General features: G+C 44.3%; 2 protein-coding genes across 2 annotated transcripts in view; one reads left to right on the top strand and one right to left on the bottom strand.

The window, feature by feature from the left end:
- capn5b (calpain 5b) overlaps positions 1–21,875 on the top strand; it is a gene marked incomplete at its 3' end in the record, with an annotated part of 290,932 nt that overhangs the window by 38,449 nt on the left and 230,608 nt on the right. Inside the window, exon 3 of the mRNA XM_072447028.1 lies at positions 3,238–3,369. Within this exon, the coding sequence (XP_072303129.1) occupies positions 3,238–3,369 (132 nt within the window). The remainder of the gene's footprint in view (positions 1–3,237; positions 3,370–21,875) is intronic.
- On the bottom strand, positions 10,803–11,340 carry ompb (olfactory marker protein b). The gene has a single exon (XM_072447029.1). The coding sequence runs from the start codon at positions 11,329–11,331 to the stop codon at positions 10,852–10,854; it is 480 nt and encodes a 159-aa protein (XP_072303130.1). The 5' UTR covers positions 11,332–11,340; the 3' UTR covers positions 10,803–10,851.

The following is a 21,875-nucleotide window of genomic DNA, read 5'->3' as shown; positions in this document are numbered from 1 at the left end:
ATAACAAACACGTAAACGCTATCGCATCTCGGCATGAACCGTTCCTTAGAGCGCTTAGAGGAAGGCTTCCTCCTCTGTCCCTCCTCTGTCCTTCCTCTGTCCCTCAGCGCCTTTGTCCCTCGTCTGTCCATCGTCTGTCCTTCCGCTCGCTTCTGCCCTGGTTCCCTTCGTGCTCGTCACCTTCCTCCCCTTTTCATCTCTAACTTTTAAACTTGCTTCGCTTTTGAGAGGAGAATGTGTGTGCATTCACTTCCTTTCTGCTCTGATCCCATTTGATCTCATTTCATGATAATATGAAACATAAACGCGGCAGTACAAGTCAGCACCAAGAGTCAGCACCAAGAGTCAGCACCAAGAGTCAGCACCAAGAGTCAGCACCAAGAGTCTGCACCAAGAGTCAGCACCAAGAGTCAGCACCAAGAGTCAGCACCAAGAGTCAGCACCAAGAGTCAGCACCAAGAGTCAGCACCAAGAGTCTGCACCAAGAGTCAGCACCAAGAGTCTGCACCAAGAGTCAGCACCAAGAGTCAGCACCAAGAGTCAGCACCAAGAGTCTGCACCAAGAGTCAGCACCAAGAGTCAGCACCAAGAGTCAGCACCAAGAGTCAGCACCAAGAGTCAGCACCAAGAGTCTGCACCAAGAGTCAGCACCAAGAGTCAGCACCAAGAGTCAGCACCAAGAGTCAGCACCAAGAGTCAGCACCAAGAGTCAGCACCAAGAGTCAGCACCAAGAGTCAGCACCAAGAGTCTGCACCAAGAGTCAGCACCAAGAGTCTGCACCAAGAGTCAGCACCAAGAGTCAGCACCAAGAGTCAGCACCAAGAGTCAGCACCAAGAGTCTGCACCAAGAGTCAGCACCAAGAGTCAGCACCAAGAGTCAGCACCAAGAGTCAGCACCAAGAGTCAGCACCAAGAGTCTGCACCAAGAGTCAGCACCAAGAGTCAGCACTGCGCAGAAAACACTTGTGGTAAAAGTGATCCACAGTAATGAGAAGTAACGTGGGTGTGTCTTCTCCTTGGAACACCTCACTGCAGTGAAGCACCAATTCTGTGCTGTCTCACTGCAAACAAGTGACTGACCTGCCCTGGCTGCTCAGCTGACCTGCCCTGGCTGCGCAGCTGACCTGCCCTGGCTGCGCAGTTGACCTGCCTTGGCTACGCAGCTGACCTTAACACATGATGTGCAGAAAGATCGAAAAGATGTAGGCTGAAGCTTACATATGCAGTATTGTCATAAGCTAAGACTCTACGAATGTATTTGCTGAGAGTTACATATTCTTTTTTTTACATGGAAGAGTGAGGTACAAGTTTGTTCCACTCTATCTAATGATTTTGACAGAAGATTGTTTCAATGTATGACGGTTTATAAATAGTGCATTGTTTGGTTGATTTTAACTTGAAAATGAAGATTTATATATAGATAGATTTATACTTATATGGCAGGTATAAGTGTTGCCCCAGACCTCAATACAAAAAGTTATGTAGAGAATTACTAATACGTTAAATATAATAAATAGATGATTTTTATTCAATGTATATTTACATGTATATATATGGCTATGGGAAATATGATTAATTAAATGTTTTCTATATTTAACAATAATCTATTGTCAAACATTATCTTAATTTTATGAAACTCCCTCTCCTCCATTTTTTAAACAACTATGTAGGTCTTCACTTGAATAATAAAGGGTGGTATCGTCTGTAAACAGGACTTTATACATCATTGTAAACAGTAAAAGGTTTTGGCCGTTCATGTAGCCATGAATGCCAATGTTTTTTCCAATGAATCTAGAGTATTTAAAGCCTTCTTGAGGTCAATAAAGATGCCAACACAGTACAGGAATAACAAAAAAGTATTGCTCCAGTATCGGTGTCAAAAACGGAGTGGGTCCAGCTCCACTGTCTTTTTCTCAAGGAGGTTTTGTAGTTTTTCCTGGCCGAGAAGGAGGGTCTAAGAACAGGGGATCTTAGGACATTGCCAAGTCCCTATGAACATTGTTTAATCCTTTTTTCACTGTCGCCCTCCGAGAACATCGTTCATAAAACAACGAAAGCAAAACATATCCAACATATAGTTACAGTGGCTTGCAAACCATTCTTACCCCTGGAACTGTTCCGCATTTTGTCATATCATGGCCGCTAACTTAAACTGCTGTGAAAGAGCAATACAAAGTGGCACACAATTGGGAAGTGTAAGGAAAATGATACATGATTTACAGATAAAAAGCTGAAGTAGAGCATAGCCCTTTTCCCTGGCTACAACCAAGTGCGGTCAGAAGTTGCCTGATTGCTGAAAGATTGAATGTTGACCTAATGGCCTCTAATCTCTCTATAAATGCAGCTGTTTTGTGAAGGCCAGAGAAGTTTGTTAAGAGAATGTTTGAGTCCTGGCTCCGGCAGTTTGCTGCATGTCCTTCTTTCTCTCATCCCCATTTCATGCTGAACTGTCCTGTCTAATAAAGCCTTCGGGGCAAAAATAATCCCTGGGGAACAAACATCATGAAGTCCAAGGAACACACACAGAATCTGTCCACACTGCACAAATCTGGCTTTTATGGAAGAGCGGCAAGAAGAAGCCATTGTTGAAAACAAGTCACAAGAAGTCCTGTTTGGAGTTCAGAAGCCATGTGACAGCAAACATGCACAGCACATGACTCTGAACTGTCAAACATGGCTGTGGCAACATCATACTGCAGGCTGCTTTTCTTAAGTTCGTCAGAGTTGATGGGAAGATTGATGGACAAAACATAAAGTGCTACAATGAAATGGTTTCAAACAAAACATATTCCTGTGTTAGAATGGCCAGGTCAAAGTCCAGACCTAAATCCAATCAAGAATCTGTGGCATGATCTGAAAACGGCGCTTTCCATCAAATCGATCTGAGCTTGAGCGGTTTTGTAAAGAAGAATGAGCAAACATTTCAGTCTGTAGGTATGCAAAGTTGGTAGAGACATAACCCCAAGAGATTTGGAGCTATAATTAGCCTTTATTTGTCCACACAATGGGGACATTTCAGAATTGCTTAGAACCTTCCTCCACAAAGTACTGACTCAGGACGGCTGAATACTTTTGCTCGCTGCATCTTTTATTTATTTATTTATTGGTCAAGCCGTGACAAAGGTGTGGACCATTCTAGCACCAGTGCCATTCTTGCTTCTTCTCATTATTTGTGGAGTTTGAAGCAGGGTAATATCATTGTTTTGTTTCTCATGACTGAACGCTGTGTCCTGCAGGAGCTGTGTGATGACCCTCACCTGTTTGTGGATGGCATCAGTGCTCACGACCTCCACCAGGGCCAGCTGGGGAACTGCTGGTTTGTCGCGGCTTGCTCAAGCCTGGCCTCCAGAGAGTCCCTGTGGCAAAAGGTAAGTCCAACACACCACAGGGTCCAGCAGGAGGCCGGCTCCAGGGCATCATGTTTAATTCTGTCTCTGGGCACTAGCAGGAGGTCGATCTATTTTAAGTCCTGGCTCTGGTCCGTGATGGTTCATATGGCATTAATATGTCAGGGATGTTCTTTGGTGCTAGGCCATGGAGAGACCTGTTCACAAGCTCAGCTGCTTTAAAGTCTCTTCTCTGAGCCACAGGGGCCAGTGCAGAGACCTGAGCACAGGACAATGTGTGAGTACAAAGTGGTTCTCGAAGCTACGTTCTGGATGCAGCAGTTTTACAGTGTGCAGGCCTTTATAGTAATCTAATGCACTGGAGACACATGCACCCACACACTGATCTGTTGGACGCGGCAACAGAGTGAATCCACTGGTCCATATTCAGCTGTCATCAGTGAGACAGAAGTCTGAGTGTCGTCTGCATGATTGTGATATGCAGTGATTGGGTGTCCTCACATGTAGAGCTTGAACAGGAGGAGTCTGGGACACCAATCTCAACAAAGACTTCCAGAGACACTCTCCAAGTCATCCAGGGATTCTCACACGTTTTGAGGCTGGCTGAAAGATCCATTCCCCCTACTACTTATTTGTGTGTGCATGCATGGTATTGTCATAAGAAATTGAGGTATCATTCTTTTTTTTTTAACGTTATCAAGTTAAACTCATAACACAGCACTAATGTGGAAGAAATATACTGCTAAGTCAAATCACAGCAAATATTCTTCAGCCTATATTTCCCATTTAGTCTAAAGTCTGTGAAAGAGGTCAAAAGTCATTCATCTCAGTCCAGTATTTCAGCAACAGGACGTTCCCAGAACACATGGGAATGGTGGACCTCCTGATAACTAGAGTTTCTCCAGCAGTTGCATTTCCCTGTGAATAGTGGACACTTTGTGTATCAAATGTGTTCGAATAGAACTCTTTCCAAGTCGAGGAAGTTTGTGGCCTTCCATTGGGATTTACATATATTTTACCACTCTTTAACTCACATAATTCCTTTCCTATTTATTCTTAATATATTTCGTGAAGTATATAGAGTGAATGTGCTTAGAAATGTTAATCCTTTAAAGTTCTGATTCATGTGCTTTAATCAAAAATGGTTATTGGTTTATTCAATGTCTGGATTATAATAACTCCTCATTTGTAAATACTATAAAAGTCCTGTTTCTGTCAAAGGATTCAACATATCAAAGCTTTTCATTTCATTTTCCTTTATAACTTTTGTTATCCAGAACTTAAATCTCCAATTTGTGCTGTTTGTTGCAAAACACTGATCATAAGTCGACCAGTTTAAGATGTTAACATCTTTGTTTCCTGTAGTTTGTATGTTTTGAACTTTCAGGTTGTAAATGCAGATTTGAGCCTGGGATTTTCCACTTCCTCCATTTGACTCAAGTGTCATGTGGCGGTCAGGCCTGGACAGCAACACAATGACCTGTAACCCCAACCTCTGTTTTCTTCTGGTGCTTGTGGAGCGTTGAATGGAATATGAGGCACAGATTTGACCCAGGAATGAGACATTTCCATAAGACTCAAAGGTTTGTCTTCTGCCTGTAAAGTCTGCCCAATAACCTCTGGCTCTTTTCAGAACCCTGAGAGCTTTTACATGAATTAAAGGATTTTTAAACAGTGAATTTAGTCAAACAGCGAATGCATGTAGAATCATTTTAGGAAAACCCTTTACAAATTGTATTAATTTCTCTGATTAGCTTCTGCATTTAGCCGCGGCTCTCTTTGTCCTCCTGGCTAATGTCAAGCAAATAATGAAATATAACTAGTAAGGAGCTCTCTGATTGTTTAGAGCAACTTGTAAACCAATAAGAGAGCTCCTTGTAGTTCTCTTTTATTATTTGCTTTACTTAAGGCGGAAGGTCCACTGTAAAGCTTAGAGAGGTTTAGTGTAGAAGGCAATACAAACTGTTTTGTACATTGTATTTTTGAAATGGGTTCAATCAAAGCATTTGCAAGCACATGTATTTAATATCATTTTAAAAACGTAAGACTGCCCAGGACTCATCAGGTTGTGTGACTGCACGTCCTTCTCTCTCATCTCCAGTTCATTCTCAGCTCTCCCGTCTAATAAACCTACAAAACCTTCAAAACATTGAAATGAACTTAAACAAAGCTTTATCCCACTTAATGTTGCTCTCTGGGTTCTCTGAATGCACCACCTTACACACTTTACGGTACAACACATTTGATAGATGTACATCAATCAGATCCAAGACGGAGAAATCTGGGCAAAACCTTTTTTTAGAGTTACAGTTTAAATCTTTTGACTTAGACGTAAGTGTCGGATAAGAATCATCATTTTGGTGGAAAAGAGAGGTGTTTATTTTTTCTCTAAAATCATTGTCAAGTCGCACCTTTTTTCATACTTTTGGCCGGGGTGCGACTTATATTTATACTGATATACTTATATTTATACTTATACCCTGGAGCGACTTATATGTGATATTATTTGTTATTTTCATACTCCAGTGCAACTTATACATGTTTTTTTCTTCTCTTTTGTGCATTTTTTGGCTGGTGCGACTTATAGTCCGGAAAATACGGTAATTCCTTATGGAGGACGACACCCAAATATTGAAGACATTTCCTTTGCCATTTAAAAGTCAAAGAGGTGTCGCCAGTAAGAACAAATTTCAGATTTTGGGATATTCAGTTTGTACCCAGACATGGGACCAATAATATAAAGGAAATGCATCACATTAGGAAGAAATCTTCTAGTTTGGTCAAAAATAATTGATCCATTTTTGCACCAGTGATTGTTTTTGATATATATTGTATTAAAAACATATTAGTTAATGAACAAAGCAAACAAGAGGAGGGACCAAGAACAGCCTTGTCTTGCCCCTCTTTCCAGAGTCAGTGGGTTGTTATGTGAATTTAAATACTGATTATTGCCACAATATTTTGAACTCTTCTATTTGAAATTTGTTCAACACTTAATCAAAAACCTTTTCCGCGTCTAAACTAATGATCACAACTGTGTTTAAATGTTTCAGGGCTTGTTCAGAATCTTCTATAATTTAGTATTTTAAAAGCCAAAACAACAGGCCTACATTTAGTGGTCAAGGTCATGACGGGTAATTGATTTAATCCTCTTTATCTTTATGTCTTGTTTGGTTAAAATGACATTATTCCACCAGTATTTTTTCAAATGGTCCTTTCTGCTTGTTTTTTTAAGTATAAGCTAATTATTTAGAACATTTCAATCCACTCTCATTATAAGTCTGGTAAATCCTGAGGACCTTGAACCTTGCAGAACAGTTTTCTTTTGCTGGTGATTAGACGCCGCATCATCAGGCGTCTCCTCTCCAAAGTGAAGCGAGGTCGCATCTGTTCCAGAATCACCTTCTCAAGGAAGCCTCTCCTCTCCCTCAGGGATTCCCACGAGTCTGACATTATTTCTGAATGACCTGGACTCCAAATCTAGAAGTGTATGTTACAGCCTCGTTCTCTGCAGCCTCCTCACTTTGGCATCTTCCCAGATCCGTGGCTCTGCCTCAGCCACACTGTCCACCCCAGCTTTCAGAACCACAAATTCCAGTGTTGCCTCCTTTATTTCACCTCTCATGGTCAGCACCTCACAATCAGCATCTCCACCACCCAAGTGGTGACAAGTGATGACCCCACTTTGAGAATCATTGCTTCATTGTCAGAAAGACAATCCCATGGTTGCTATGGTGCTGTGGTGGTGTCTAACTCCATAACTCTGATGTTTGATTTATGGATTAGAATTGTGATTTGTAAGTAAAAAAAAAGTTATATATATTGACTAGAAAAAAGCTATTTATAACTTTGTTTCATAGTATTTAACATTTACCATGTCAGTTTTAAAAGTAGTATTCGCCATATCATATGTCATTAAATATGACATTTCTCTCATACGGTGTGTTCCTCACACACTTGTTTGTGTCTCATACGGTGTGTTCCTCACACACTTGTTTGTGTCTCATACGGTGTGTTCCTCACACACTTGTTTGTGTCTCATACGGTGTGTTCCTCACACACTGTGTCTCATACGGTGTGTTCCTCACACACTTGTTTGTGTCTCATACGGTGTGTTCCTCACACACTTTGCGTCTGTAGCTGCAGGTCCAGCCCTTCTCGTCAGCTCTGTTAGCTTTAGCTTCTCAGTGCCACAAACAGATAATGGAGAACCGTTTCCTGTGTTGGACTGTTGTTTTAGAGTTCTGGAGTGAGCAGTAATTATTCCATTTGCGGTGTTTAAGCGTCCATTAGGAGAGCTGCTCATAAGGAGTAAACAGGCACGGTGAGGGCCCCAGGGGCCTCTTTCTAGGCAGCACACGTGAATGGCTGAGGCTAAAGCTTGGTCTCCCAGGACCCATCGGCACTAAGGCACTGAGGCAGGATCAATGGCCCGCTGCTGCACTCAATGGGTTTTTATTTGCTGCTGTTTTAATTCAAAGCTAACTTAATAGTTGTAAGAGACTCTTAGATTCAGATGAGGCAATCCAAAAAGTGAAGGATCAACTGAAAAGAAAATGAAGGAGTTGTTAAGTCCTTGTTCGGTCCTTCTATATGCCTGTTTCAGAGCTGATTTAGAACTGGTTTAGCATTCATTTAGACCTGATTTAGACAACGGGTCTTCCATATTGCAGTTTACAATGAACAAACTGTAAAATAATGATGTACTGATCGTCTTTTAGGTAATACAAGGAAGGCCCGCTCATTATGGCAAAATCACAATCACTATTATTTGGCTCATAACTGAAAACAATTGCTCACAGAACTGTCAAATGTAACCTTCAGAAATTATAGTCCTAATATATTTGATTGGATATAGACTTATTGGATATTGCTTCAGGTTTTGATGACCAGAACGAGAACAGAAGTTAATCAATTGCATTTTCAATTAAATCATTTTGGTAATTGAAGCCCACTAATGACTTGATTCATGATTTTGAAATTTAATCAATCAAAAGAAATATCTTTATTGAATTTTAAATGTAAAATTAGTCATTGATATAATTACTACAATGATGTTTTCTCTAATACAAAAGGGGAAAAAAGAACATATCATATTTAAAAGCACCTGGTTTAGACCTGTTTGTGTTGGTTCATGTGCAAGTTAAGCCTTGGTTTATCCATCATGTTTTCTGCTCCTTCTTTTCTTCTATTCACTTAATGCAAGAGTTTTCATATAAGTTGTTTCGGAGCTGTCCGGGGCTGTCCGGGGCTGGCCGGGGCCCACTCTCCCTCAATCATTCAGTTTCATTTGTTTCTTTTGTGTTTCTTGTGTTGTCTGATGTGTGTAACTGTGTCTAGTCCTTATTCGTTCATGTTTGAGGTGGTGTTTTGGATGCGTTTTGTCTGAATCTTCGTGTTTTTTGTTCCTGTTAGCCGCGAGCTACGTTGGTAGCCAGGCTAGCGCCTTGTTCGTTGTTCTCGGCCTCTCTGCGGCTTATTTTTCGGTGTTGTTCTGTATTTCTTGACCCGTGTGTTGTGTGGGCCCGGGGGCTAAGCTATTAGGTCCAGGGGTAGAGTTCTTAATTGTTACCTCTGAATATTATTTATTATTTTCAATTTCTTGCATCGATAATTATAATGATGTAGATAATGTAGAGAGGTGGGAGTGGGGCCTATATTCTAAGAATCCAAGAAAATTATTTAGAATAAAATGTAATTTTTAAATTCAACTCGGATTTCTGGATGGTAGAAATGTGATTTGATAACGTGAAAATCACATTTTATTTTGATTCCGTCCTCCCCTTTTAAAAAATGCCAAGGAAAGTCTGTGAAACAACTTATTAAAAAACTCTCACCTAAACTACTGATACCTGGACCTCTGAGATGTCTCCACGGTAACAGCCATGACTCTGTATGACATATGCGCGTGAGCCTATGTTAGCTCCATAGCTAGCTCCGGGCTTTGGCGAGCAGTTTGAATAATAGTAAGTTTGTGTAATGTAGAGACTGGATTTTCAAAGCAGGATATTAGGTTGTAAAGTGCTCAACAAGTGAACTTATTTCAGGGGGGTGGAGAGGGAGGAGGGGGAGGTGAGGGGGGATGGTGAGGCGTGCTTGCCCTTATGACGCGGTCTTGCCTCCACCGCCCGTCAGTTTGGAGATTGGAGGAAAGGAGATAGTCTGTACTAAAGCTAAAAACTGCGGGAATCAATCAAAAAAACACTCTGGACATATATGAAGCACAAATAGCAATGTAAGAAGGTTAAAAGCTCTGAAACGTTGATTTAGCATGTTATGAGACCTTTAACAACAGGAGAGAAACAAAAATAATGAACTGGTGCCGCCTCATCAGGGAGGAAACAAAAGGGTGTACGATAAACAAAATAACAGTCACAACACAAAACAGCAAACCACATAAGCAAATTATAATTAAAGTAATGGGGTGCACGGTGGCAAAGGCGGTTAGCGTTCTTGCCTCCCAAGAAGGAAATCATGGGTTCGATTCCCGGACCAGACCACATGATCTCTCTGGGTGGAGTTTGCATGTTCTCTCCGTGTTACCGTGGGTTCTCTCCAGGTTCTCCGGCTTCCTCCCACCATCCAAAGACATGTATGTGTTAGGCAAAAATTGGTGACTCTAAAATTGGCCCTAGTGAATGAATGTGAGCGTGAACTGTCTGTAATGTCCATGTCTCTGTGTTGACCCTGCGACAAGTTGGCCACTGTCCAGGGTGTACCCCGCCTAAGGCCCGAAGTCACTGGGATAGGCTCCAGTCACCCGTGACCCCAAAAGGGAACAAGTGGTAGAAAATGGATGGATGGATAAATGACAATTGAATCATAACTAGAAACAATATAAACAAACCAATATCTAAATCCCCTCCCTAACCCTCCAGAGTTATCCCATTGCTGCCGCCCCACCCTCACAGGTGTTCAGGTTTCTAATGATTAGATAATATAATATAGAACGTTAATTTATGTAATAATTAATTGGTGAAGTGAAACCCATCCAGCACCTCAGACATGAAAGGTAGTTTAGCTCAGTAACGTTAGCGTTCGCCCTTCACGTGGGAGAGCGGGGTTCGAGCTTGACCTATGCATGCCCCCAAGTCTGCTTGTCTACCCATAAAAGTCAGTGTACGCTACTGATAAAACTTTATTTGATCAAAATGAACATGAGGTTGAGTACAGAAGAAACAGTTAAGGAAACTGCATTAGAGGAGCCACCCACAGCGACAGGACAGCAACATATATCTCTACTTAATATGGTTTTCAGGATTCATCAAATGTACAATAAACTGTTAAGTAATACACTTTTTTTTTAATCTACAATATTTGAATTAAATATCAAATATAACCTACTCCAAAAGCATTGCATCACATAGTTAAATAATAATAAAGGTCATTTATATTTGTCAAAGTTCACTGTTTCTTTTCACCATTATCTCAACAACATTTCCATTGTGTTGTTCCATAACTTCAATGCAGCAAAAGGAACACAGGAGCATAAACTTGAAGGTCTCAGCTGTCCACAGTGAAGGTGATGGAGCTGTCCACTGTGTCTGGGCTGCAGCCTTCAGCGAATGCAAACAGGAAGTACATGACCTTGCGCACCTTGGCCAGCTCTGCGATTCTCTCCCCAAACTCGTGTGCATCTGCCTCCGAGCACTGGACAGGCACGTCAGAGCCCCCCTGCCCCCTCCAGAAGACCCCTGAGGGTTCCAGCAGCTGTCTGGTCATCAGGTGGGTCAGGTCGGGCGTCCACAGCTGAGAGGTGGCTGTGATGGTGAGACTTCCAGGACGAGCTAGTCTCACGCTCCAGTGGGAGAAGGACAAGGCCTGTTTGGAGAAGTCCAGCCTGTAGACGGCCTCATTGGGTTTCAGGAGCCTCTCGCCCTCCTGCCTCTTCTCGCCCTTCTGCTGCAGCGACTGGACCCGCAGACGCATCATCTCGGTCAGCTGGGTGTCCGGGCCGAACAGCAGCTCCAGCTTACCAGACATGCTGTTTTGTTCTGCAGGAAATAAAAGACTGTTGAGGAAACAAGATTATCAAGACAAAATCTACTAAAGGTACAAGTTAGTACTCAGCCAATCTTCATTATTATTGTGGAGACAGCCGTCTCAGGGGGAAGACTGCCTCGGCATTTCGGTGCTCGTTGTTTTGTCTGTTTTTGTCTGTTAATTGTGTGTCTGCTCTTACGCCCGTGAAGAGCTCCTATCCATCCGGACCACAACTCCTACAGATATAGTTCCAGTTTTTTTAGCATCGGCTGCAGAAATAGCTATTATTTTGGCTAAAATCGTGAGACACCGCAGAAGAGGAAGGCGCACTGGCACGCTCGTGCGGCTGAGGAAGCGAGGCACACCAACGCCCTTACCTGGGATTTTCCTCTCCAACGTGAACTCACTACTCAACAAACTGGATGAACTGGCGTTGCTGAAGAGACGAAACCGAGACTTTTATTCTTCCCCTGTGTTGTATTTTACTGAGACGTGGCTCCGTCCTGGATTGCGCCGTGGAGCTGGAGGGATTCCATCTGCTCTGCTCCGACCGGCTTTGAGATCTCACCGGAAAACAACGTAGCGGAGGCACAGCACGAGCTCACGGACCAGGATCTGAGTGTGGAGCGGACCCTCCTGGACTCCTTGTGTATTATCATGGGCGATTTTAACACGAGGAATCTCAGCCACGAACTACCAAAGTACAGTTTATTAAAGTCCCGACCAGAGAGCAGAACACACTGGATCACTGCCACACAACAGTCAGCCACGCCTTCCACGACGTGGGCGGAGCCACACTGGGCTCGTCAGACCACGTCATGGTTCACCTGATCCACACGTACAGACAGAAGATGAAGCTCTCCAAACCTGTAGTGAGGACTTCTAAGAGGTGGACCAAGTCGTCCATCATTGTCTCTGTCCCCAAGAAGCCCCGAATCACTGGACTTCATGACTACAGACCTGTGACACTGATGTCTGTCATGAAGTCATTTGAACGCCTGGTCCTCCCCCACCTCAAGTCCTTCACCTCCTCCCTGCTGGACCCCCTGCTGGACCCAGTGCTGGACCCCCTGCTGGACCCCCTGCAGTTCACCTACAGAGCCACAGGTCTGTGGACGACGCTATCAACCTGGCTCTCCACTTCACCTGCAGCACCTGGACTCCCCGGGAACCTACACCAGGATCCTGTTTGTGGACTTCAGCTCTGCATCAACACCACCTCCTGCTCTGCTCCAGGACAAGCTCTGCCAGCTCAACGTCCAACTCCACCTGCAGGGGGAGCGCCGACTCCACCTGCAGGGGGAGCACCGACTCCACCTGCGGGGGAGCACCGACTCCACCTGCAGGAGGAGCACCGACTCCACCTGCAGGGGGAGCACTGACTTCCTGACGGATCAGAGTCAGTGCGTGCGGCTGGGGAAGAATGTCTTAGACACTGGGACTATCAGCACAGGAGCTCCACAGGGCTGTGTACTTTCTCCCCTGCTCTTCTCCCTGTACACAAACTGCTGCACCTCCAGCCACGACTCTGTTAAACTAATTAAGTTTGCGGACGACACCACCCTCATCACCATGACCACACCACCCTCATCACCATGACGACACCACCCTCATCACCATGACGACACCACCCTCATCACCATGACGACACCACCCTCATCACCATGACGACACCACCCTTATCGGGCTCATCTTGGACAGGGATGAGTCTGTCTACAGGAGGTGGAGCGGCTGGTGTCCTGGTGCAGCGGTAACAACCTGGAGTTCAACGCCCAGAAGACAGAAGACCATCTCAGACTCCCCCATCTCCACTGTGGACTCCCTCCTCTTTCTCTGCACCACCATCACCAGGACCTCAAGTGGGAGGAGCCACCATCACCAGGACCTCAAGTGGGAGGAGCCACCATCAGTTCCTCATCAAGAAGATCCAGCAGAGGATGTACTTCCTGCAGCTGCTGAAGAAAGACAATCTGCCAGCGAAGATGATGGTGCAGTTCTACACGGCCATCATTGAGTCCATCCTCACCTCCTCCATCACCTCCTCCATCACCTCCTCCATCACCGTGTGGTACTCTGAAGCCACAGCCAGGGACAAACAGAGACTACAGCGCATTGTGCGCTCTGCTGAGAAGGTGATCGGCTGCAGACTTCCATCTTTGCAGGACCTGTAGGTTTCCACCGACCCTTCTCACACTGGACACAGACTATTTGAGCCACTCCCCTCTGGCAGGAGGCCACTCCCCTCAGGCAGGAGGCCACTGCCCTCAGGCAGGAGGCTACGGTCCATCGGGACCAGAACCTCTCGTCACAAGAACAGTTTCTTTCCCTCTGCTGTTGGACTCATGAACACTGCCTAAGCACCTGCGCTAACTGCACTGTCACTTCTTATTGCACTAAATATTTTATTTATGTACATATCATGCCTATTTTTAACTTTATTTTAACTTTACTTACTTATTTTTATAAATCTTGTAGCTATTCTTTGTTCAATGTTTGTTTTCTGTGTTGCACTGAATCACCAGGACAAGTTCCTATATTTGTGAATTTTGTTCATTGACAAATGGCAATAAACCTTTTATTCTGATTCTATGATTCTGGTTCTGATTCTGATTCTTTCTAATGTGGGGACAATTGTGCATAATATTAATATAGAACCTGCTGCAGCCATTAATTGACTATTTGTCACTAGTTGACAATAAAAAATAATCACAATCATATTTTGATAATCATATGGACTATTCAGATTCTAAAACACATCCAACATAAAAACAGTGACATTATTTAATCAAAATATAAAAAAAAAATATAGAAATAAACGATGTCCTATTTTCTACAAAAACATGTTTAAGTACAATACATTCTCTATATAAAAGATTTCAGTCACCGTATTTCAACCTTATTTAGTTACACGTTTATTTTGAAAGTCTCATTGTACAATTAATTGTCTTGTGGACTAATCAAATACATTATTGCTGAATTATTACTAAACAAATAGTTGCAGCCATGCTAATCTGAAATAAGACCAAAATATTACTTTTTTATTTACTCTGAATCCTGTCTCTTTTCTACCATCAATCACTCCTCTATGGTTGAGTATTATTGCCACTTTTTAGAAATAAGAAGCACCTGTATGACATAAAATTCTGCATTACCAGCAGTCAAAAGCTAACAACCGATCCAAAACTCTTTCAGTTGATTTACAAGCTCTTAACATTTAGACAACAAAACCATTCTCCGTAACATTCAAAATTCTCTGGGTCGAGACGTCACTGGTCGTCTTAAAAACAGAAGAGACTCTCCACTTGTCTTCACCCCATCATCAGCTGATCGATACAACCGCATATGTCACGAGAGCACAACAAGCACAGACAGTTTTCATGTTATTGTTCATGAAATGACTTGAGGTTTACACTGCACATCGATGGTAATAACACTGTTATTACAGTTCAGTCTTTCACTCACCACCACTGTTACCTCCTCAGACCAGGGACATGTTTTGTAGCCTCTTCCCCCTTCGAACCAAAGAAGGGACTAAACACCCGCTCTAATATTTTGCAGGACGGCTTTTAGCATTGATTAAAGAACACATTTGCATTTTCATCCAGTGCTGCAAGACCTGAAAACTCCTTAAAGATGGGGCTATCCTTAAATACATAAATAAATATCTCTGGCACATATTGCTGACAGCGAAGAAGAAGAAGGTCCTCACAAAAGATTTATGACATACATTTCACCGTCATTCAAGGACAGGACTGGCATTATATTCACAAAATGGAAAATAACATTCAGACTTCATTTGAAAATAGACACATTTTTAATTAATACTAATATTAGTACCCTAATTTAAGTTTTTTTTTTTTCCATTGGATGTTTACTGTCTCTAAATACTTTTATATTCTGGGGGAAAAAAATACAAATACAGCTCACGACAAACACAAAAATCCGATTAAACAAAAATAGACTTTTAGGATTTTAGACAAACGCTGTCAGTACTCACCTTGTTGCTTTATTTTGGAGTGAGGAATTGCTCGCTGTGTTGTTGCTTGTGAGTTTGTTTTCATACTGGAGCCATTCGCAGTGGGAGCAGTGGGTGCAGCGCGTGCAGTGGGAGCAGTGGGTGCAGTGGGAGCAGTGGGTGCAGTGGGCAGGTCCAAAACATTTGCGCAAACGCTTGGCAACCACTCCGAAAATGACACACACCCAAGCTCAGGTGCAGTCTCCAGGGAGAAGACGACACAGTTTGTCACAATACAAAGCTTGACGAGTAGTTCTAGTTTGAATAAGGAATGAATTAGCTACACTACCTTATTTTGTCCTTATATTGTTATCTATTCAATCTGTGTAACACTGGTGTGCGGTGACTATTTCATTCAGGCAAGCAGAACGTCAAGTTGTCACGATACTATCAATTCAAACTTGATATTGATACTAAGGAAAATAGTTGTTTTCTAGATTTAAAATGCTCTTTTTACATGAACAATAGCAGGTGCTATGATGATTTTTAATGGATTCAACACAATGCTTTTTACCACGATGCATTGCAATATTTAGATGTTACGGCACTCTAAACGTGTCTCGATCCGTCTCTATGTGAAATAGACCGATGTGTGCTGAAAAACAACATTGAGACGGCGCCTCTATGGCAGCCACGCCCTGAAAGCCTCTGTGCAGTGTGTCCACCACACCACCCACACCACCCACAGCACCGCTTAGGGCCTGAGGCTGGAGGGTGGAGGCTGGAGGCTGGAGGCTACAATTCCAGTTACAATGTCTAGACAGGCCTGTATTTCCAGTCATATCAGGAACAACACAGTGGGAACGTTAGTACATTTTGAAGCCTTAGAATTTCGTAATTTTTTCATTATTTTAAATTCTTACTGATTAATGTAATGATTGTGTTTTTGGGAGGATTTGTCAAAGAGGAATTATGAATGATATAACTGAATTTCAGGAGGAATTGTGAACTGTATGTTTTGAAGGATTTGCTAATTATGAAATATATAATGTATGTGTTGGAGGCCAATTACTAACGATGAAATATGAGTTTAATCATGGAATGTTACTATTTTTAGGAGAATGATTGTTGAATTGTTTGTATAGTGTGTTTTGGAGAGGTGCTCCGGTGTAAATAGGGCTGTTCTGGAACTCTTGGCGCTGCTCCTATTACGCACATCAAGTGCTCCGAGGAGCCTCACCAGCTCGACCAGGCAGTTTGGACTGAATGACATGGGCTATTTGTGCCTTTTGTAATTCAATGTTGAGCCTACAGTAGGCATAGTCTATAGCAGGAGTGGGCAATTATTTTCCTCCGAGGGCCATATTCGAATCCAGGCCAGTAGCGGAGGGCCGGTCCGCGATTTTGTGAAAAAAAAAAAAAAAAAATCCCAAAATTTAAATATCAAATAAAATATCAGGGGAAAAAAAAAAAATATATATATAGGGAAAAAAAAGCTTGGCAGGCCGGATTGAAAGGCCCGGCGGGCCGGATGTGGCCCGCGGGCCGTAGTTTGCCCACCCCTGGTCGATCGTCATAGGTCTTTAGTTCTTTATACATCCAAACTAGGACTCAAGTGTCTGCATTGAGTTTGAGATGCGCAGTGACCGCTAAAGTGACCCAAGTTAAACAGACGCAGAGAGATCAGGGGCCCAGCTGAGACCAGTTTTGACCCAATGTTCAATTAGAAATCATGAAAAAGACGCGGCGTGTTTAAAGAAGTTCAGCTTGTGACAAATGTCTAAATCATGTTTTCATAAATGCAACAGAAATTGTGAATAGTTTTCAGCCTGTAGTGTTTTCTAGAGCCTTGATCTGTTCTGCAGAAGAGCAGGAGCAGGGGCGGAGCAAGCACATTTAGGGACTGTGGGAGGCCCTCATAATAAACTGAGTTATTAGTTGCTAATAATATTGCCTCTAAAAGCACCAGAATACAGAAAATGAAATTAGTTTTAGGATTGTGATTTATGCAATCATTACAAAATAAAATTCATTTTATAATATATATTTTTTACAGGTTCAAAGTAGGCTGGGGGCACCACTGAGCCTCAAAACAATCTCAGGGGTCTTGCAGTGACCAAAAAGCATGGTTTCTTGCCCTCAGCAAACCAGCAATGACTCGTCAAATAGCTTCTTTGTGTTGCCTGTGATTGCACTTTTGTAGCTGGACTGGAAACACGTGACAATTCCAACAATAACCAATTCTGTGTTCGCTCATTTCCTCATTGGAGCCATGGAATGAATGGAAGCCAAAGCCCCGCCCCATGTCCTGCAGACCACAAGTTAATGAGACCTTTTCACGAAGCCAACTGGCTATTTCCAGTTGCCTTAAAAATGTGGAGCTTCTCTTCCTGCTCCATTCATTCCTCATGGGGAATTGGCCAAGTCTCGTTGACATAAATAATAAATTAACACAAAGTGGAGAGTGAGTGTCGTTTTCTTTCATCACTTCATTACACTTTAACCCTAACCCTAACCCTAACCCTAACCCTAACCCTAACCCTAACCTTCATGGTTCACCTGATCTCAACGTTCAGACAGAGACTGAAGCTCTCCAAACCTGTAGTGAGGACTTCTAAGAGGTGGACCAATGAGGCAGTAGAGGAGGAGCTACGTGTGTGTTTGGACATTACAGACTGGGAGGTGTTCAGAGCTGCCACAGTTAGGCTGAGTACACGGACACTGTCCATACAATCCATTCTATGAGGACAGCATTATACCAACTCACACCAAAGTCACCTTATATGACAAACCCTGGTTCACACCAAAACTAAGGCAGTTAAGGCGGCAGAAGGAGGCAGCGCACTGGGCAAGTGACAGAGAGCACTACAAAGGTGCAAAGTATGGATTCAGCAGGGAGGTGTCGAGAGTTCCGCGTCTAAAGCAGCAGTTCTCCAACAAAAACCCCGCCTCTGTGTGGAGTGGGCTCCGGCATCTCACCAACTACAAGACCAGAGCCCCCCATGCTGCAGATTACCGGAAACTGACTGAGCAATTTAACAACTTCTACGCTAGGTTTGATGTGGATCCTGTTTGTGGACTTCAGCTCTGCATTCAACACCACCTCCTGCTCTGCTCCAGGACAAGCTCTGCCAGCTCAACCTGCCTGACTCCCCCTGCAGGGGGAGCACTGACTCCTCCTGCAGGGGGAGCACCGACTCCACCTGCAGGGGGAGCACCGACTCCACCTGCAGGGGGAGCACCGACTTCACCTGCAGGGGGAGCACCGACTTCACCTGCAGGGGGAGCACCGACTCCACCTGCAGGGGGAGCACCGACTCCACCTGCAGGGGGAGCACCGACTCCACCTGCAGGGGGAGCACCGACTCCACCTGCAGGGGGAGCACCGACTCCACCTGCAGGGGGAGCACTGACTTCCTGATGGAGGCAGTGCGTGCGGCTGGGGAAGAATGTCTCAGACACTCGGACTATCAGCACAGGAGCTCCACAGGGCTGTGTACTTTCTCCTCTGTTCATCTCCCTGTTCACAAATTGCTGCACCTCCAGCCACGACTCCCTCAGGCAAGTCATAGGCCCCCAGCCCCGCCTCACTATGGCAGACTCCCCATCACCCCCCCGGACTTCTTCTGCTTCCTCTGCACCACCATCACCAGGACCTCAAGTGGGAGCCACCATCAGCTCCCTCATCAAGAAGGCCCAGCAGAGGATGTACTTCCTGCGGCTGCTGACAGCAGAGATGATGGTGCAGTTCCTCACGGCCATCATTGAGTCCATCCTCACCTCCCGTGGTACGCTGGAGCCACAGCCAGGGACAAACAGAGATTTCAGCGCATTGTGCGCTCGGCATAGAAAGTGATCAGCTGCACACTTCCATCTACTGCAGGACCTGTACGTTTCCGGGGCTCTGAGACGAACAGGTCGGATCACGGCCGACCCTTCTCACCCTGGTTACGGACTATTTGAGCCACTCCCCTCAGGCAGTAGGCCACTCCTCTCAGGTAGTAGGCCACTCCCCTCAGGCAGTAGGCCACTCCCCTCAGGCAGGAGGCTACGGTCCATCCGGACCAGAACCTCCCGCCACAAGAACAGTTTCTTTCCCTCTGCTGTTGGACTCATGAACACTTCTTAAATTCCTGTCACTTTAAATAATTTAATAGATCACTCACACACTGCACTGTTCACTTTCTACACTACAAGTTAAAATTTTACTGTAAAATTTGTGTACATAGTAAGCATATTTTTATTTTTAACCTGTAGATTTAAATATTTTTTCTTTAACGCAGGCCCTTTGGACTTATATAGTTTGTTTTATCATTGTTGGTTGTTTTGTGTTGCACAGAAACACCAAAGCAATGGCAATACACTTCTCTCTGAGTCTGATTCTGGTTTTGATCAAATATGATGTGTGATTTGTCATGTGTGACACTAGGCAAATATCTTATTATGACAAAATATTTCTATTGAAAAAGCAGAAAATCTTGCATGCGAATGTGATATATCCTTTGTGATATATCCACTGACCCCCGCTCTGTCTCTAGTGTGCATGTGGAAGGAGGTGTGTGGCTCAGCTCTCAGGAAGAGAGGGAGTGTGAGAAGGGTGGGAGCGTCCAAAGTAAGGCTATAAATGACATAGAACATTTTAACAATTTCTGGCTGTTTAAACCATGAACGTATAACCATGATAACGCAAATTTGGTGAATTATTTGTTTATTTGCTCCATCAGTAGCATTACTGCGTTAGCGGGGTTGTTTTCTGTCTATTGCGGGGCTGCCGCAGCCAGAAGTCAATCTGATGTCATCGCACTTGCTCATATATATGATTGATTGATCCATCGTATACCCACTAGTGCGGCTGGATTTGCGTACACTCACTACAAATTGAGCACTGATACGCAACAGTCATTACCCTCAAGGCACTTTAGTGCTTCTCTCTCCATTTAGAGACCTGCACAAACTATATATCACTCCTTCTTTCCCCCAGTGCCTTTTCAAGGTGTCTCTGCTTCTTTTGCGTTTTTTCTCTCTTCAGACGCAGACAGCGAGCTGGGTTAGGTTTAGGAGCAGACTTGGATGAAGCAAATGTGCGGGTGTATCAGGGCAGGGGGAAAACTGACTGCACAGCATTGTTCTGCTGGTTTCAAGCTACAAAACTATGTTTCTTTGAGGTCAATCAGCCTCATATTCACTAAGCAAGATGAAAAAGAATGAATGAAGGAAATGGCACGCCACTGTCAATGCAGCCAACACAGAGCGGGCATTCTTACAAAAGACACACAGTCAATTTAGGCAACCTACAACATAAAATAATGTTTTTAGCACATCATTACTTATTTTATTTTGTTTAGTTATTTGACAGGGACAATGCATCGTACATAGTCACAAACAGAGCTTGTTGTGATGCACACAAAGTTTATAGCCAGAGCTAATTTTCAACTTCTGTCCCTGGTTGGGCTTTTCTAAATCCCCCACAGATATATAAGGCATTAAAACGCATTTCCATTATTGTAAATAAATGATAAATATACACATCTACACAACTCATTCTTCTTCACTCCTACACATTCATAACACTTACAGGTGGGGACACTTTTGATTTTCTTTCAGCCCTTCAGTCTGGAGGTGAACATAATTTGCTTCTGAGATGCACTTTATTTCAGGAGGTAATACATTCCAGAGTTTACCGCTCTTAAAAGAGAAGGATGATTGTCCAAATGACGTCCTGCTCTGTGGGATTTGACAGTTTTGGTTTGAGGAGCCTCTTGTAACACAGCAGCAGTGTTTAACTTGTGCTTGTTGTGCAAAACCTGCAAAAACCTTCTTCACAGAGCAGGAGTGGATCAGTCTGCCACTGAAGCTACTCCACTGCAGACAAAGCTCCCTGCAGGGGGCGATACTCAGTGCAGACAGGGTGTCCTGCAGGGGGCGACACTCAGTGCAGACAGGGTGTCCTGCAGGGGGCGATACTCAGTGCAGACAGGGTGTCCTGCAGGGGGCGACACTCAGTGCAGACAGGGTGTCCTGCAGGGGGCGACACTCAGTGCAGACAGGGTGTCCTGCAGGGGGCGACACTCAGTGCAGACAGGGTGTCCTGCAGGGGGCGACACTCAGTGCAGACAGGGTGTCCTGCAGGGGGCGATACTCAGTGCAGACAGGGTGTCCTGCAGGGGGCGACACTCAGTGCAGACAGGGTGTCCTGCAGGGGGCGATACTCAGTGCAGACAGGGTGTCCTGCAGGGGGCGACACTCAGTGCAGACAGGGTGTCCTGCAGGGGGCGATACTCAGTGCAGACAGGGTGTCCTGCAGGGGGCGACACTCAGTGCAGACAGGGTGTCCTGCAGGGGGCGACACTCAGTGCAGACAAAGCTCCCTGCAGGGGGCGATACTCAGTGCAGACAGGGTGTCCTGCAGGGGGCGACACTCAGTGCAGACAGGGTGTCCTGCAGGGGGCGATACTCAGTGCAGACAGGGTGTCCTGCAGGGGGCGACACTCAGTGCAGACAGGGTGTCCTGCAGGGGGCGACACTCAGTGCAGACAAAGCTCCCTGCAGGGGGCGACACTCAGTGCAGACAGGGTGTCCTGCAGGGGGC

Source organism: Eucyclogobius newberryi, unplaced genomic scaffold (genome assembly GCF_026437365.1).
Source record: "Eucyclogobius newberryi isolate DKJ021-1_F unplaced genomic scaffold, fEucNew1.0.hap1 SCAF_15, whole genome shotgun sequence".
NCBI lineage: Eukaryota > Metazoa > Chordata > Actinopteri > Gobiiformes > Gobiidae > Eucyclogobius > Eucyclogobius newberryi.
Note: the sequence above shows the minus strand (reverse complement) of the source record. Positions and strands in the feature narration are given on the sequence as shown.